Source organism: Papio anubis, chromosome 2 (genome assembly GCF_008728515.1).
Source record: "Papio anubis isolate 15944 chromosome 2, Panubis1.0, whole genome shotgun sequence".
Taxonomy (NCBI): domain Eukaryota; kingdom Metazoa; phylum Chordata; class Mammalia; order Primates; family Cercopithecidae; genus Papio; species Papio anubis.
In genome coordinates, this window is record NC_044977.1 from 107,921,821 (window position 1) to 107,937,368 (window position 15,548).

Genomic DNA, 15,548 nt, shown 5'->3' on the forward strand with positions numbered 1-15,548 from the left:
GAAGGAAGGAGCCTTTCTCAGGGATTATCAACACTTTCAGGAGACATCTGGGGAACCTGTAGGGTTTTTGTCATAATGACCTAAGGTTTCTACTGGCCATGGGAAGGGGGTGCAGGGTGGTGGGGATGGGGGCAGTGCTAATGAGAAGTGTTTCATTGAGAAATACTGTAGTGGGTGGTGACATTGAGAGAGAGAAGGAAGAGCAGGTCTGTAGAGGTAAGACAGAGTTCAGTTTGAGCCCTGCTGAGTTGAAGTTGTTCGCGGATACCAAGTTGAAGATGTCTTCAGGCAGTTAGATATCTGAGTCTAGAATATAGAGATAGGTTTCGATTTAGGAGCTGTTAGGGGTGGTTGAATGTATAACATGAAAAATGATACAGGTTTGAGAATCTGAGGGAGATTAGAAAAGTGGTTATTGTTGACACATATTGTTAAAAAACACCAACATTTAATGGATGAATGGAGGAAGAGGAGCCCCTGGAAAAGAAAGTGAGAAGCCTAGATTGAATGGAGGAAAATCAGTAGAGTGCTTATCATTGAAGCTGAAGGAAGTGACAGTTCTATCAGGAGGTATGCTCAGTTCTCTAAGATATGGCAGAGAGGACATAAGAGTATTCATTTAGTAACCGGAGGGTCTGATGACCCTTCAGAGTTTTAATTTCATTGGGGTGGATGACAGGTTAGACATTGGTTAACAGGATTAGAATGTGTGGGAAATGGGCAAACAGGGCAATGAATGTAGACTGTAAGAAATTCCCTTCTTTTGACCAGGCGCGGTGGCTCACACCTGTAATCCCAGCACTTTGAGAGGCCGAGGTGGGCGGATCACCTGAGGTCAGAAGTTCGAGACCATCCTGACCAACATGGAGAAATCCTGTCTTTACTAAAAATAAAAAATTAACTGGGCGTGGTGGTGCATGCCTGTAATCCCAGCTACTTGGGAAGCTGAGGCAGGAGTATCACTTGAATCCGGGAGGCAGAGGTTGCAGTAAGCAGAGATTCTGCCAGCCTGGGCAACAAGAGTGAAACTCCATCTCAAAAAAAAAAAAAAATTCCCTTCTTTTACAACCTGAACTTTCTTTGTTTTGTGTGTGTGTGTGTTTTGGAGACAGGGTCTCTCTGTCACCCAGGCTGGAGTGCAGTGGCACAACATGACCTACTGCAACCTCAACCTGCTGGGCTTCGTCGATCCTCCTGCCTCAGCCTCTCAAGTAGCTAGGACTGCAGGCATGTACCACCATGCTCGGCTGGTTTTTTTGATTTTTAGTAGAGACCAAGTCTCACTATGTTCAGGATTACAACCTGAACTTTTACTTTTGTCAGATTCTTATTTTGGTATATCAGCTTGACATATCGGCATTTATAGGTGCCACATGGTTAATACTTATTTGAGTATTTCATTGTCATCCTAATTTTATACAAATTAGTTGAAAAGGAAAAAAATACACTAGCAGTATGCTTAGTTCTCATAAATTTAAAGCATTTAAAGTGAAGTGAATTAAGCACACTAATAACAGCAAATATTTAGTCTCAACTGAACATTTTTGGCACTTAAGCCAGATAATTTTACGTTGAGTTGGTAAAGAACAGAATTGAACAACCTGGAAGGAATATTGGCTTTACAGATTTTACAGATTGCAAAGATTAAAAGGGAAGTGCCATTAGAAATAGGTGTTAGGTATTTTTTTTTTTTTTTTTTTTTTTTGAGATGTAGTTTTGTTCTTGTCACCCAGGCTGGAGTGCAATGGGGCCATCTCGGCTCACTGCAACTTTTGCCTCCTGGGTTCAAGTGATTCTCCTGCCTCAGCCTCTCGAGTAGCTGGGATTACAAGTGCCCACCATAATGCCGGCCAATTTTTTTGCATTTTTAGTAGAGACGGGGTTTCGCCATGTTGGCCAGGCTGGTCTCGAGCTCCTGACCTCAGTTGATTCGCCCACCTCTGCCTCCCAAAGTGCTGGGATTACATCTGTGAGCCACTGCACCCAGCTGGTATTACGCATGTTTTAGTTCTCTTAAAACATGGGCGTCAGAATTTGATTTTCAAACAAATTATGTATAAAAGTAGGAGATTCTGAGTGCTATTTCAGTATTACCTGTGAAGGGAAGGAGAAAAAGGGTATAGCCAGTAAAGGTGATAAGAGATCCAAGAGAGCTACAGAGCAAGACTCTGTCTCAAATAATAACAATAATAAAAATAAATAAATAAACCTATTTTGATTGACCAAAAAAAAAAGATCCAAGAAAGATTTTTAAAAGATAAGTGATAACTTGGCCGAGTGCGGTGGCTCATGCCTGTAATCCCAGCACTTTGGTAGACCGAGGTGGGCAGATCACAAGGTTGGGAGATCGAGACCATACTGGCCAACATAGTGAAACTCCATCTCTACTAAAAATACAAAAATTAGCAGGGTGTGGTAGTGTGTGCCTATAATCCCAGCTACTCAGGAGGCTGAAGCAGAATCGCTTGAACCGGGGAGTTGTAGGTTGCAGTGAACCGAGATCGCGCCACAGCACTCCAGCCTGGCGACACAGCGAGACTCCATCTCAAAAAAAAAAAAAAAAAAAAAAAAAAGATATGTTTCTGTTTCTTGATGGAGTTCAAAATGCCAGAGAACAAGGTAAAGTTGGAGATGTAGAGAAGAGGGGAAAGTGAATCAACAGACAAGATTCCTTGAAGAGGCAGGATGGTATTGGATTTAGAATAGAGGTGTAAGGGGCTTATCCTTGGATAGAAGAAAGGAGAGTTTCTTCTGTTGAGTTTGAAGGAAGATGATGATGGATTTGAAGGTAAGTACGTTTGTATGTGAAACCGTAGGAAGTTTGTCCACTTAACAGTTTCTGAATGCCTACTGTGTATTTCAGTCTGCTAGTTGAGGAATATGTAGTCTCCATCATTTAAGAAAGTTAAGGGTCAGTCTTGCAGATTTCCAGCTACTGTGTGTGTATGTGGGGGTGGGGGGGTAGGTATTGTTTTTTATGTTGTGTTGTCTGTTTTTAAGAGACCTCACCTGTCACCCAGGCTGGAGTGTGGTGGCATGATCATAGCTTACTGCAGCCTTGATCTCCTGGGCTCAAAGGATTCTCCTGCTTCAGCTTCCTAGAGTAGCTGGGAATACAGGCATATACCACCACGAGTGGCTAATTTTTAAATTTTTTCTAGAGATGGGGTCTTGCTATGTTGCCCAGGCTGGTCATGAACTCCTGACCTCAAGCAGTCTTCCCTCTTCAGCTTCCCAGAGTGATGGGATTATAGGCATGTGCCACTGCATGGAGCCTATAATTGATTTCTTACAAATCATCCATTTTTGACAGCGAATTAGCATAAGTTCGCTCTTTTTTGTTTGTTTTTGAGACTGAGTCTTGTTCTGTCGCCCAGGCTGGAGTGCAGTGGTGTGATCTTGGCTCACTGCAACCTCCACCTCCCAGGTTCAGTAAATTCTCCTGTCTCAGCCTTCCAAGTAGTTGGGATTATAGGCGCCCGCTACCACACCCAGCTAATTTTTTTGTATTTTTAGTAGAGACAGGGTTTCACCATGTTGGCCAGGCCTGTTTTGAACTCCTGACCTCAAGTAATCTGCCCGCCTTGGCCTCCCAAAGTGCTAGGATTACAGGTGAGAGTCACTGCGCCTAGCCTACTCTTTGTTCTTTTTTTTTCTTTTGAGACGGAGTTTTGCTTTTCTTGCCCAGACTGGAGTGGAGTGGTGTGATCTTGGCTCAGTGCAACCTCCATCTTACGGTTTCAAGCGATTCTATTGCCTCAGCCTCGCGAGTAGCTGGAATTACAGGCGCCCGCCACTATGCCCAGCTAAGTTTTGTATTTTTGGTAGAGATGGGGTTTCACGATGTTGGCCAGGCTGGTCTTAAACTCCTTACCTTGTGATCTGCCTGACTCGGACTCCCAAAGTGCTGGGATTACAGGTGTGAGCCACCGAGCCCGGCTCTTTGTTGCTTTTAAAAATTGGGGCAACACTTGCCCCAATTTTTGTCTTTCTTAATCTCTCATGGTTTCTCAATTATAAAGAATGATTTTGGCCAGGTGCGGTGGCTCACACCTGTAATCCCAGCACTTTGGGAGGCCGAGGCGGGCGGATCACGAGATCAGGAGATCGAGACCATCCTGGCTAACACATTGAAACCCTGTCTCCACTAAAAATACAAAAAATTAGCCGGGCGTGGTGGTGGGCGCCTGTAGTCCCAGCTACTGGGGAGGCTGAGGCAGGAGAATGGCGGGAACCCGGGAGGCGGAGCTTGCAGTGAGCCGAGATCGTGCCACTGCACTCCAGCCTGGGCGACAGAGCGACTCCGACTTAGGAAAAAAAAATGGTTTTGAGATGTCATCTATCAATAAAAGGACTTTTAAGTTACTTAGGATTTAATTTTTCTTGTGCTGAAGGAGTAAATTCAGTCATAAAAACTAGATACTTTCTTAACTACTATGGTTCCTTGAAAGAGATCATAGTTCTCTGTCATGTGATAAGTGTAGTTCTCTGTCGTGTGATCAGTGTAGTTAGTCCTTTGTCATGCGGCATTATTGCCTTCTCTACCCTTCTCTGCTCCATGCCCAATTAAAAAGTCATTTATATTGTCTTTGGCAAACTTTAAGAAATTCTTAGTTTCTTATTAATTTTAAGTTTTAGATGAGTATTTTTAATGGTCTCTTTGTGGTCAGGATCAGTCAGTAAACAATTTAGAGCATAAGGTTACTTAGGATTGAGGAGCAGTCCTTCACATTCCAACCTGTAGGTGTACCTCAGGGGTTCTCAGCTGGGTTGCCCCTCAGGTGGTCTTTGGCAATATATGGAGACATTTTTGATTGTCACCATTGGGGGGTTGAGTGAAGCTGCTACTGGCAGCTAGTGAGTGGAGGTCAGAGAGATTGCTAAGTTTCCTACAGTACACAGGACAGCACCCCTACAACAGATAATTATCTGGCCTAAAATGTTGGAAGTACCCAGGTTGAGAAATCCTGTTGTACAGTAACTAATATTTGAACACTTTTGTGAAGTACTATGTTTAACTGCATTATCTAATTTAAAATACAGAATTCCCCTGTGAGATAAGTAGTATCACTTTTTGCCCTAAAGGCCCTGGTCATTTTTGAAGAAGGAGGATATAAACTTTGGACTCATTTGTATAGGAAATTTTTAATACAAAACTATTCAGGATACAAGTTTTTTATTTTTAGACTTTCTTTGGTCTTACCTTTTGTTTGTTTGTGATTTTTGCAGGGACAAATATGTATAGCATTTAAACACATAATTCTTTTTTAATATTTCAGATCTAGAAATGGCCATTGCCTACTGGAACTTAGTGCTTAATGGAAGATTTAAATTCTTAGACTTATGGAATAAATTTTTGTTGGTAAGTTCACATTTTCTGCATTTCTCTCTGTTTTCTCTAAAATTCTGCTATGTTTAAAGATAAATTAACATAATGTATTGAATATAGAATGAGAAATTTGATTACCAGAATTTTGTTACACAGTTGTTTTGCATTCTTGTATTTAAAATTTTCCAAACTGTTTTTGTCCAGCTCATTTTAGTGATACAAATGTATTTTGTTTTTGTTTTTTAAATAGGAACATCATAAACGATCAATACCAAAAGACACTTGGAATCTTCTTTTAGACTTCAGTACAATGATTGCAGATGACATGTCTAATTATGATGAAGAAGGTAATGAAATTTTTTTCCACACCAATTTTTTTTGACCTGTCTTTTTATCACACACCCCTGAACTTCTTCAGTACTTTTGTTTTTCTCGGAGTTGGAATTCCCTCCTCTGAGCTTTTGTTATGATTTTTTTTTTTGAGATAGAGTCTCACTGTTGCCCATGGTGGGTGCACTGGTGCGAGCATGGCTTATTGCAAGTCTTCAAACTCCTGGGCTCAGCAGTCCTCCTGCCTCAGCCTCCCAAGTAGCTAGGACTACAGGCATGCGCCACAGTGCCTAATTTCTTAATGTTTTATAGAAGTAGGGGTCTTACTGTCTTGTACTCCTGGCCTCAAGCAGTCCTCCTGCCTTGGCCTCCCAAAGTGTTGGGATTATAGGCATGAGCCACTGTGCCCAGCTCCAGGCTTTTTTTAATGCTCTTCTGAATGTATGAAATACCTTCATACATTTACCAGTCTATATTTTTCTGTTTCCTTCAATTCCAACTCAGCATTCATGTCTTCCAGAAAGGCATGAGTAATTTTCATCCATGTTTTAGGTTTTCAGTTTACTTTAGGAACCTTTTTACTTGATGTACTTTTGTACCTATTTGTATATCTTTTTCATCTGTTAGTCTTCTGTGTAAGCTTGATTGTAAACTCCTTAAGTTCAGTGACTTTTTTTTTTTTGAGATGGAGTCTTGCTCTGTTGCCCAGGCTGGAGTGCAGTGGCGCAGTCTCGGCTCACTGCAACCTATGCCTTCTGGGTTCAAGTTATTCTCCTGCCTCAGCTTCCCAAGTAACTGGGATTACAGGTGCCTGCCACTACACCCAGCTAATTTTTTGTATTTTTAGTAGAGATGGGGTTTCACCATGTTGGCCAGGCTGATGTCAAACTGCTGACCTTATTGTCCACCCGCCTCGGTCTCCCAAAGTGCTGGGATTACACGCATGAGCCACTGCGCCCGGCCTATTTTTTTGTTGAAACTTACTTCAACTGCCTAATATAGTACTGTTGGCATTCAGTAAATAGTCACCGAATACTTTTCTGCTATTTCTTCATAAATGTATAAAGATGGCGCTACCATCCACTACTAGGATGTGGACTTGTATTTTTCTATATGTGGCAGTGATTTACATTGATTTCTTCATACATATTTCCCTAGTCCACTTGAGAATTGGCAGGATGCAGGATGGAGATTTTTTTTGAAAAACCCCCTGTGATCTTGGTGTCTTTAAAAGTGTCCTGGAATCATTAAGGCTAATCAGGGATGATGTTATTTCTTTTCTTCATTTTCATTGTCGTTTATAATCTTCCCTCCAAAGTGAGAAATGTTGAATCATGCGTATACCTAATAATTGTGTCTTCTGTTACGTTTTACACAAAAATGGAGAGCTTTCTGAGTTGGAGATGGGCATCTGAATGTGTAGAGGCATGCATATATTGAATTTTACACCTCTTAGTAATGTATTAGCATGAAATAGGATGGAATTTGACACTTGCTGTTAATTTCCTTTGTGAGATGGCCACAGAATGCTTGAAAACTTGTTTCTCCTCCTATGCCTTCAGCACTGGCAGCATGCTATCATATCATAGCCCCTCCTTAGGCTGCCAGTTTTTGTTTTTTTTTTTGAGAGGGAGTCTCGCTTTGTTGCCCAGGCTGGAGTGCAGTCGCGCGATCTTGGCTCACTGCAAGCTCCGCCTCCCGGGTTCACGCCATTCTCCTGCTTCAGTCTGCCAGTTTTGACCAAATTACTTCCATTGCCTGACTTCAGTGGCCTTCAGAAAATCATATTATTGATTAGTTACCAGACAAGTTATTTTTATCACTCAAGGAACAACCAAATGTTGGGAGTAGTCACAAGGAATACAAGGAATATTTGGGGTAAAAACTCCAAAAAGTTTGAGTTTTGAAAGACTTAATCAGTGGGAATAGATAAGAATGATATACTTTAACACTTATGAGGCAGTCTTAAAAAAAGGATTCTGCTGAAATATTAGTCTTATTTCTTCTTTTTCTCCCTTCTCTTTCTTTCATATTTTTTCTTTTTTCCAGGAGCATGGCCTGTTCTTATTGATGACTTTGTGGAATTTGCACGCCCTCAAATTGCTGGGACAAAAAGTACAACAGTGTAGCACTAAAGGAACCTTCTAGAATGTACATAGTCTGTACAATAAATACAACAGAAAATTGCACAGTCAATTTCTGCTGGCTGGACTGAACTGAAGATCAATCCTCACAATTCAGACTGAGGGTTGAGACAAAACTTTAAGGATACATCTTGGACCATATCGTATTTCATTCTTCTAATGGTGGTTTGGGCTTGTCTTCTAGTCTGGGCCGCTCTAAACATTTATAATTCCAACATTGTGGATTTCATCTTATATCTGTGGACCATCCTAGTTTATTCTCCCATAAGTCTTAGAAGCTTTATGGTGATTATTTTGAGGTTTTCATTCTCGCATAAAGCACAATGCTGTCTTCATCAGAAAACAGTTGGCATAAGAATTAAACATATGAACATCACAAAACAATTTATAAAAACTTCTTAAATATACGCTTTGGGCTAGTTGCAAAGACTATGCTAATAGCACTTCCAATGAGAGTGATATATTTAAGTGTACTGGATCTGGAATGGTGTTTTGGTTTGGGGGGAATTTTTTTTTCCTGGCAAATCACATGTGTTGTTGATGTGAGTATCTGATGAAAAAACAATGTCAGAATAACCAACATGAAAATTTTTTAGGATAACTTGGTGCCTACCTGAAAAATGTATTGTGTTTTAGACTCTTGATTTCAAAAGGTTCCACAGAACTTGTCTGCGCTTACCTTACCCATGTTTATATATAGCTGTCCTACAGGGAGCTTTTATTTAGAAAATGTCTGCATAATGTTAGATTCTTCTCCTGTCTACATTATGCACTACATAATTGGACTTCATTATGCTTTTGAAATGCTTATCTGCCTGTCACATAAGTTAAACTATTTAATTTGTTTTGAATGTTTTGGATTGCTACACAATACAATATTCTAAATTTAGGCATGAGGGTTTTTTTGTTTTGTTTTTACTTTTTTTTTGTCATCGCACTATGGAACACAAATGAAATTCTCTTAATTTATAAGAAGATAGTTGCAGTTGAATTTTGAAAATGGTTGTAATGAGCCATGAAGTTCAATCTTTATAATATAGGTACTGCTCTTTCAGACAAATAGTCCATTTTCGATGACTTATTATTTTGTTGAAATTGCTTTAACTGCTAATCACTGTGGTTGCCAAATACTTCAGGAGTGAAGATTTTCAAACAAGCATACACGATGCAAAATACCAATCTGGCTTCTAGTCTCTCTACTGTTTTTGTTTCACTCAGATTAGCTCAGTTTTCTCATCAAAGCAGAATGCTATCTTGTATGTATTTTTTTCATTACAAGACCCATGAGCTGCTTTTATGCTGAAAATGGTCATTTCCCTGTTCCCTTACTGACATGTGAAGAAGGGTTTCTTGCTTTCTTAAACATTTCTGTAAGGCAGGCTAGAAATGTAAACTTCAAATGTCAGATGATTATGGTCTTTTGATAGGAATACATTCTGCTTGGGATATACATCCAGGCACTCTCTAAGGTTCTAGGGTTGATATTAACAAAGGAATGTACTTTAGAATAGCAGTACATTTTATGCAAATATGGAAATTATTTTAAGAAACAATGACATATCAAAACTGCTTTTTATGTACATGATTTTGAAATAGACTAGAAAGCTTTCCCTATAAACATATTAATATTCCAATCATAACTTTAATTCAAGAATGCAGTTTTACCAAAAGAAAAATTTGAAATTTCTATTCAGGCTACTGTAATTGGTTATTAAAAGAAAAAGGAAAAAGAATCCTGCTGCTTTCAGTATTTCCTGATTTCATTTTTTGTAAATATAAAGAACTTCAATTATGAAAAATTTTTAAAAGATATATATATATATCTATATATATGTACTGTTTTGTTTCCTGTCTTGAAGATTTTGAGTTATGGTTATTGGTTTCACATTGATTAATTCACATATGCTGTGTTTTGAAATGAGATCCCATTAGCTTTTTTTTTTTTTTTCCAATATAAAGTGTTTTCTTTAAAAGTCTGATATTGGTTTGTGGCCTAGTGCCTTGGATTTTACATATTTTTCTTTTTAAATGCAAAACCTTTTCAACAAAATAGTGTTTGTCATCAGGTTGGTACTAAACATTTATAATTACTGTGTAATTATAAACAAAAATACATAAAGCTTTGAATATAATTATGTAGCATAAAAGTTAAGGTTGTTCACTATGATGGCATCTTAGAATTAAACAAAATTTTTACTAGGGCTGAAAAGAGAAGACTGATTTAATGTGGTGTGATTATTCTGAAGATAAATGTCTGGTTACAGGGAATATTTTGTACTAAAAAATGATGACACATATGGCTGTGTGTGTTTGAGTCTGTGTCTGCGAGAGAGCCAGAGAGAGAGAGAGTTGACAGAGGAAGGGAGAGAGACACACACACCCCTTGAATTGCTTTAACTCCTAAGCGTTTCAGTCCTCATTCTGGTAAACTCCCCAGGCTGATTCTTTGTTTTAAACTGAACCATAGGTACAGTTTCCTTTTTGCCAAATGTCAAAACAGGTACACATTTTAAAATGTAATGCTTTTTAAATAGAAAAATGTATAAAATTAGAAGTGCCCACATATAAAAAATACTTGAGATGAAGATTATCTTTAGTGAATATCATCTGCATATCTCTGTAAGTTCGATTGTGTTTCTTACAGTCCCTGTTATATTACCAACAGAGGCAATAAAAGCTTCAGTGAAATTGCCATGACTAAATCTTTTCACATATTTCAGTGTATTTTTTTTATAGATTAAAAATATCCCTGAAAACTTTTCCAGGAAGAATAATTATTCATGGAAAGAGCATTGTAATGGCATGTTTTGGGGAGAAAAGACATGTCAAGTCTTGTTTACTACATTTAAAATGTTTACAACGATACTGGGCTGCTTTATTAACAATACTGTACTTGTGTAATATGGCATTATAAGTACATGTCCTTCCTTAGACTTTTAAAAGTTTTAGCGAGAGAAAGTAAATTTACTCAACAAAATAACATGAGAAATCTTTTACATAATATCTTTACTGGGGAATTCTTATTTAAGCAAGGTACACTATTTTTTCCTCAGACTTGAATGAAGTGTCTATTTTTTATTTGATGATAAGAAGTGAGTAGTAGTAGCTAACTTAATGTACACTTTGCTTAGGTTTTTAAACATGTTACTATTAAGACTACGTATTGTAAACCTTCTGTAATTTTCACATATGAATGACAGGAGAAAGTTAAACCTAATCGAAGAAGTTTTGGAATAAAAAGAAAGTGGTGCTGGGGAAATTTACCATGGTTCACAAAGTATGCCTTTGTAAAACTGAATCAACTTTTAGCAAGAATTAATTTATGTAGTTCTAAATGTTAAATTGTGTATATTTAACAGAAAATACTTATCTGGCACCTCAGTAGTTTTCTTTAAATGTTACCTTTTAACAATATGATTTATATTGAATACTTAGATGTTTTCATAAGATTTTATCAAATTTGATAATGTAATGATAAAATGTTTTTTAAATGTGAATTATTTAACGTATAAATGAGGACACAAAACCTGAATTGTGATTTCTACATAATGTGATAATTAGGGTTCAAATTATGACTCATCATTTAATTGATTATAAATGAGTATATTTCTGAACTCTTTATTGCCTCCATTTTTACAATCATAATATAGCAATAATTTCTATTTTTATTTCATAGAACTGTGGTGAAGTTATTTATCATGACACCTTTATCTTTGATTTCTGAGGGAAAGGGGTGTGTATTTCGTAGTTAAGATAAATGAGAAAATTCCTAATAGTACAAATGCCCTTTTCCAGGTTTATCTTTGCTAATTTGTTGCCATTTTTCTTAAATATTTGCTTTATTTGTACCTGATTTCTGGAGGCAAATAGTGCTATTTTTTCAAACTCATAATACAGTTACATAAATGATTTTATCAGAGCATTCTTGCTATCTCATTTTCTTTCCTACCTGTTAGTAAGTAGCATTTCTTGCTCACCAACTCATTTATTTGACAACTTTCCACTAGGGTCAATGTTTCCTATTAATGTGTTTTTTTATTTTCCTTTGGTTAATTTTTAAAAATCTGTCACAAATAAGGAAGTTATGATGAAAGATGCACAGCCTTTGTAGTTAGTGGAATTCTTAATAAGTAATGTCTTTATGGAGTTTTAAAGGGAAATTATTTAAAGGGAATCATGTTATAGTTGTCCATTTTTTAAATTGAGATTTGAAGTGTTTTAAAGTATAGCCCCAGTTTCTATTTACTTACAAGTGCTTCATGATTGTTTTCAGTTTAAGTTTTTGCTGTTGTGCTGTGCAGAAATCATAATGTAGTTTGTAATACTTTCGAGCATTGGTCTTGAAGCTATAACTTGGGGTTGCTGTCCTTCATGAGGTAGGGCCACAGCAGGCAGGCCCCTTCCCACTTCCTTTGTGGTGTTTGACTTTTATCTGTTGTAGGCTGTTAGTGTTTCATATTTGATTTGGTTTGGGGAAAAATAGTTAAATTTTTTTTTTAATGATTGGCTTTAGAGGGACTATTACCTCTTTGGCATATCTGTCAGAGGAATGGAAAGAAATGGAGTCTGACTAAAAATCATGCCAGCTTGGTCACTGAAGGCAGCACTGCTTTGAAAAGAAGAATTTTGAACCCACGTCGTAAAAGCAAAGCCTGATGGGAAACAGTGAAGTGTTTGAAACTTAGGGGCATCATGTAAGTGGCTTAATGAGCAAACAAACTAAAAGGAACATATTCCTTTTATATTTAAAAAGTATATATGTATTCAAATACATGTTCATATGAATATTACAATTTTATTTCCGGTTATGAAATATTCTGAGAAAACCTTATATCTGATGGAAAACTTGGGCAATATCCAATAGCAAGCAAGAGATTCTTACAAAAAGAAATACCATAGGGCACAAAGTTGGGGGAAGACAAATTAATGAAATGGCTAAGGGACAATGCTAATTGAATCGTTAACAGTGATTTTGTCACATGACTTATAGCTAAAAGAGCAATGTTTAATCAGTAAGATTTAGAGATGGGTGTACTTGGAATCCTTTGAAAGTAGTGTGTTTAGTTTTCAAGGAAATGCTAATATTCTTAATCCTAGTAGTAGACTTTGTTGTGTTGAATATATCAAATGAATGAGCTTTGAGCCAGAGCTTTAAAACAGTGATTTCTAAGACTTTGTTACAATGGTACTTAAAAAATTGCTTTGTATAATTTACACACTGTAAAATTCACCGATTGTAAATGTACAATTAATTGGTTTTAGTAAACTTAGGAATTGTACAATCCAGTTTTAGAACATTTCCATCAGCCCCCAAAATTTACTCATGCTGCTCTGCAGTTAATTCACTCCTACCTCCAGCCCCAGGCAGCCACACTGATCTGCTTTCTGTACAGATTTACCCTTCTAGAAATTTCACAGAGTTAGAATCATGCAGTTAGTCTTTTATATCTGGCATCTTTCACTTAGCATGTTTTTGAGGTTCATCCATGTTGTAGCTTACACCTGCGTGTGGTTCCTTTAGTTGCTGATTTAGTGTTCACTGTTTGGATATACAACATTTTGTTTATCCATTCACCAGTTGATAGACATTTGACTGGCCTACAATTAGTTGTTTTTTTAAATTGTGAATAACAATGCTATGAAGATTCATAAATACGTCTTTGTGTGGACATGTTTTCATCTCAGATTCCTAGTTGTGGAATTGTCAGGTTGTGTGGTAAATTTATATTTAACGTTTTAAAAAACTGCTAAACTTTTTCCAAACTGACTGTACTTTTAGAGCTATTCCTGCCAGGTGCATGCGGGCTGCAGTGTCTCCACATCCTTGCCAATACTTGTTGTTGTCTTTCTGATGACAGCCATTCTGGTGGGTATATATTTTATGTGTGTAAGTTACGCCTAGGCATCCCAACTCATGTATTGATTGGATGTGCAATTTGAGTGAGTTTCAAGTGGCCTGAGGGATTGCTGTAAAATTAGTTACTGTAGACACGTACTCTCTTGAAGGTAGTATTTTCTGTAGTCAGTGAGGGTAGTAATAATACTTCCGATGGGGGTTCCAGTCCCTCAGTGATCTCTGGTGAGAAGAAATGTGTCAGTGAAGAGTGGTGCTGATGACTGGTGCTTTTGCTCTGTTACTGTTTGTACCATGGTTGATACAGCTGCTCGACTAGTCTGTGACTGCTGGTGGTAATTAAATTTTATACACATTACTGTGTGCAGATAGTTACTGTCTTAATATTAAGTTTCCCAGAGATTTTACTTTTGAGATAACTGAGAATTAATGACTCTTTGAATTTATAAAAGTTTAGTTGATACCGTTCAGTTGCTGCCAGCCACCTGTCTTCTTATACCTAGGAGACATTGGAGTGAGTGCTTTTTAAAAATTTTAATGGGGTATGTAAGATACATGTAAAAGGAGAATTGCGTAATGAACTCATTTTAACATGATCAGTTCATTCTTGATTTATCTAAATGCCATTCATCTTTGAACCCCTATTTATTTTGAAGCAAATCCCAGATAGCGAATCATTTCATTTGTAAATATTTCAATAGGTATGTCTAAAAGATAAGGACTGTTAAATAAAACCACAATTCTGTTATTAGACTTAACTGTTAACAGTTTGTTAGTGTTAATAACTATCCAGCAGTGTTCAAGTTGTGCCTTTTTTTTTTTTTTTCTAATTCAAGTCAGGATTCAAATATTTCTACATTACATAGATCTCAAATGTCCTACCCAATGGATCCCCACACTCTCCACTCTTTGGCTTCAAATTCATTTATTTGAAAAAACAGTGATTGCTTTAGCACTTTAAATTTCTATGCAGTTTTCAAATTTAAGGTGAAATTTTGATGTACTTAATAAAAAATATATTCTAACTTGAATATATTTTTAAAGTTAATGTAGTATATAAGAAGTTATTATATCAACAGATTTTCCTTTAACTTAAAAATACACTGTGACTTGTATCCAGAACTCCTGCAACTTAATGAAAAAAACAACCCAATTTATAATTGAGCCAAGGATTTGAATGGACATTTATCCAAAGAAGATATACAAATGGCCACTAAGGATGTGAAAAGATGCTTAATATCATTAGCCATTAGGGAAATGTAAATCAAAACCACAATGAGATAACACTTCATGCCCACTAGGATTGCTTTAATCAGAAACAAACAGTAACAAGTGTTGCTGAGGATGTGGAGCCACTGGAACATCTGTAAGTTGCTGATAGGACTGCAAACTGGTGCAGCTGCTTTGAGAAACGGTTTGGCCATTCCTCATTTAATAAACACAGAGGATATGACCGGCAAATCTCCTAGATATATACTCAAGAGGATTGGAAACATGTTCATATAAAAATTTGTGTGTATTTACAGCATTATTCGTAATTGTTAAAAATTGTGAAACCCAAATGTCCATTAACTCATGACTGGATAAGCACAATCTTAATAGTCATTCAGTGGAATAATACTTGGCAGTAAAAGGAATGAGGGAAGTACTGATACATGCTGCAACATGCATGAATCTTGAAAATATTATGCTCAGTTAAAGAAGCCAGTCACAGAAGTGCACACATTGTACTAATCCATTTGTATGACATGTCCAGAATAGGCAAATCGATAGAGAAAAAGATTAGCGGTTGCCAGGGGCTAGGGTTGGAGGTGGAGAATACAAAGTGAGAACTAATAGATACAAATTTCTTTTTGGAATGATGAAAATGTTCTAGAATTAGATAGTGGTG

The 15,548-nt window shown here is 37.1% G+C and overlaps 1 protein-coding gene across 4 annotated transcripts in view; it reads left to right on the top strand.

Annotated features, from left to right (window-relative positions):
* Positions 1-11,471, top strand: part of DCUN1D1 (defective in cullin neddylation 1 domain containing 1) — a 45,435-nt gene extending 33,964 nt beyond the window's left edge. For all 4 annotated transcript variants that reach the window (XM_021934629.2, XM_021934628.2, XM_021934627.2 and 1 more), the window contains 3 exons: positions 5,280-5,362; positions 5,580-5,676; positions 7,709-11,471. In XM_021934629.2, the coding sequence (XP_021790321.1) occupies positions 5,280-5,362; positions 5,580-5,676; positions 7,709-7,788 (260 nt within the window). In that variant the 3' untranslated portion in view covers positions 7,789-11,471. The remainder of the gene's footprint in view (positions 1-5,279; positions 5,363-5,579; positions 5,677-7,708) is intronic.
* Positions 11,472-15,548: the final 4,077 nt, after the last annotated feature.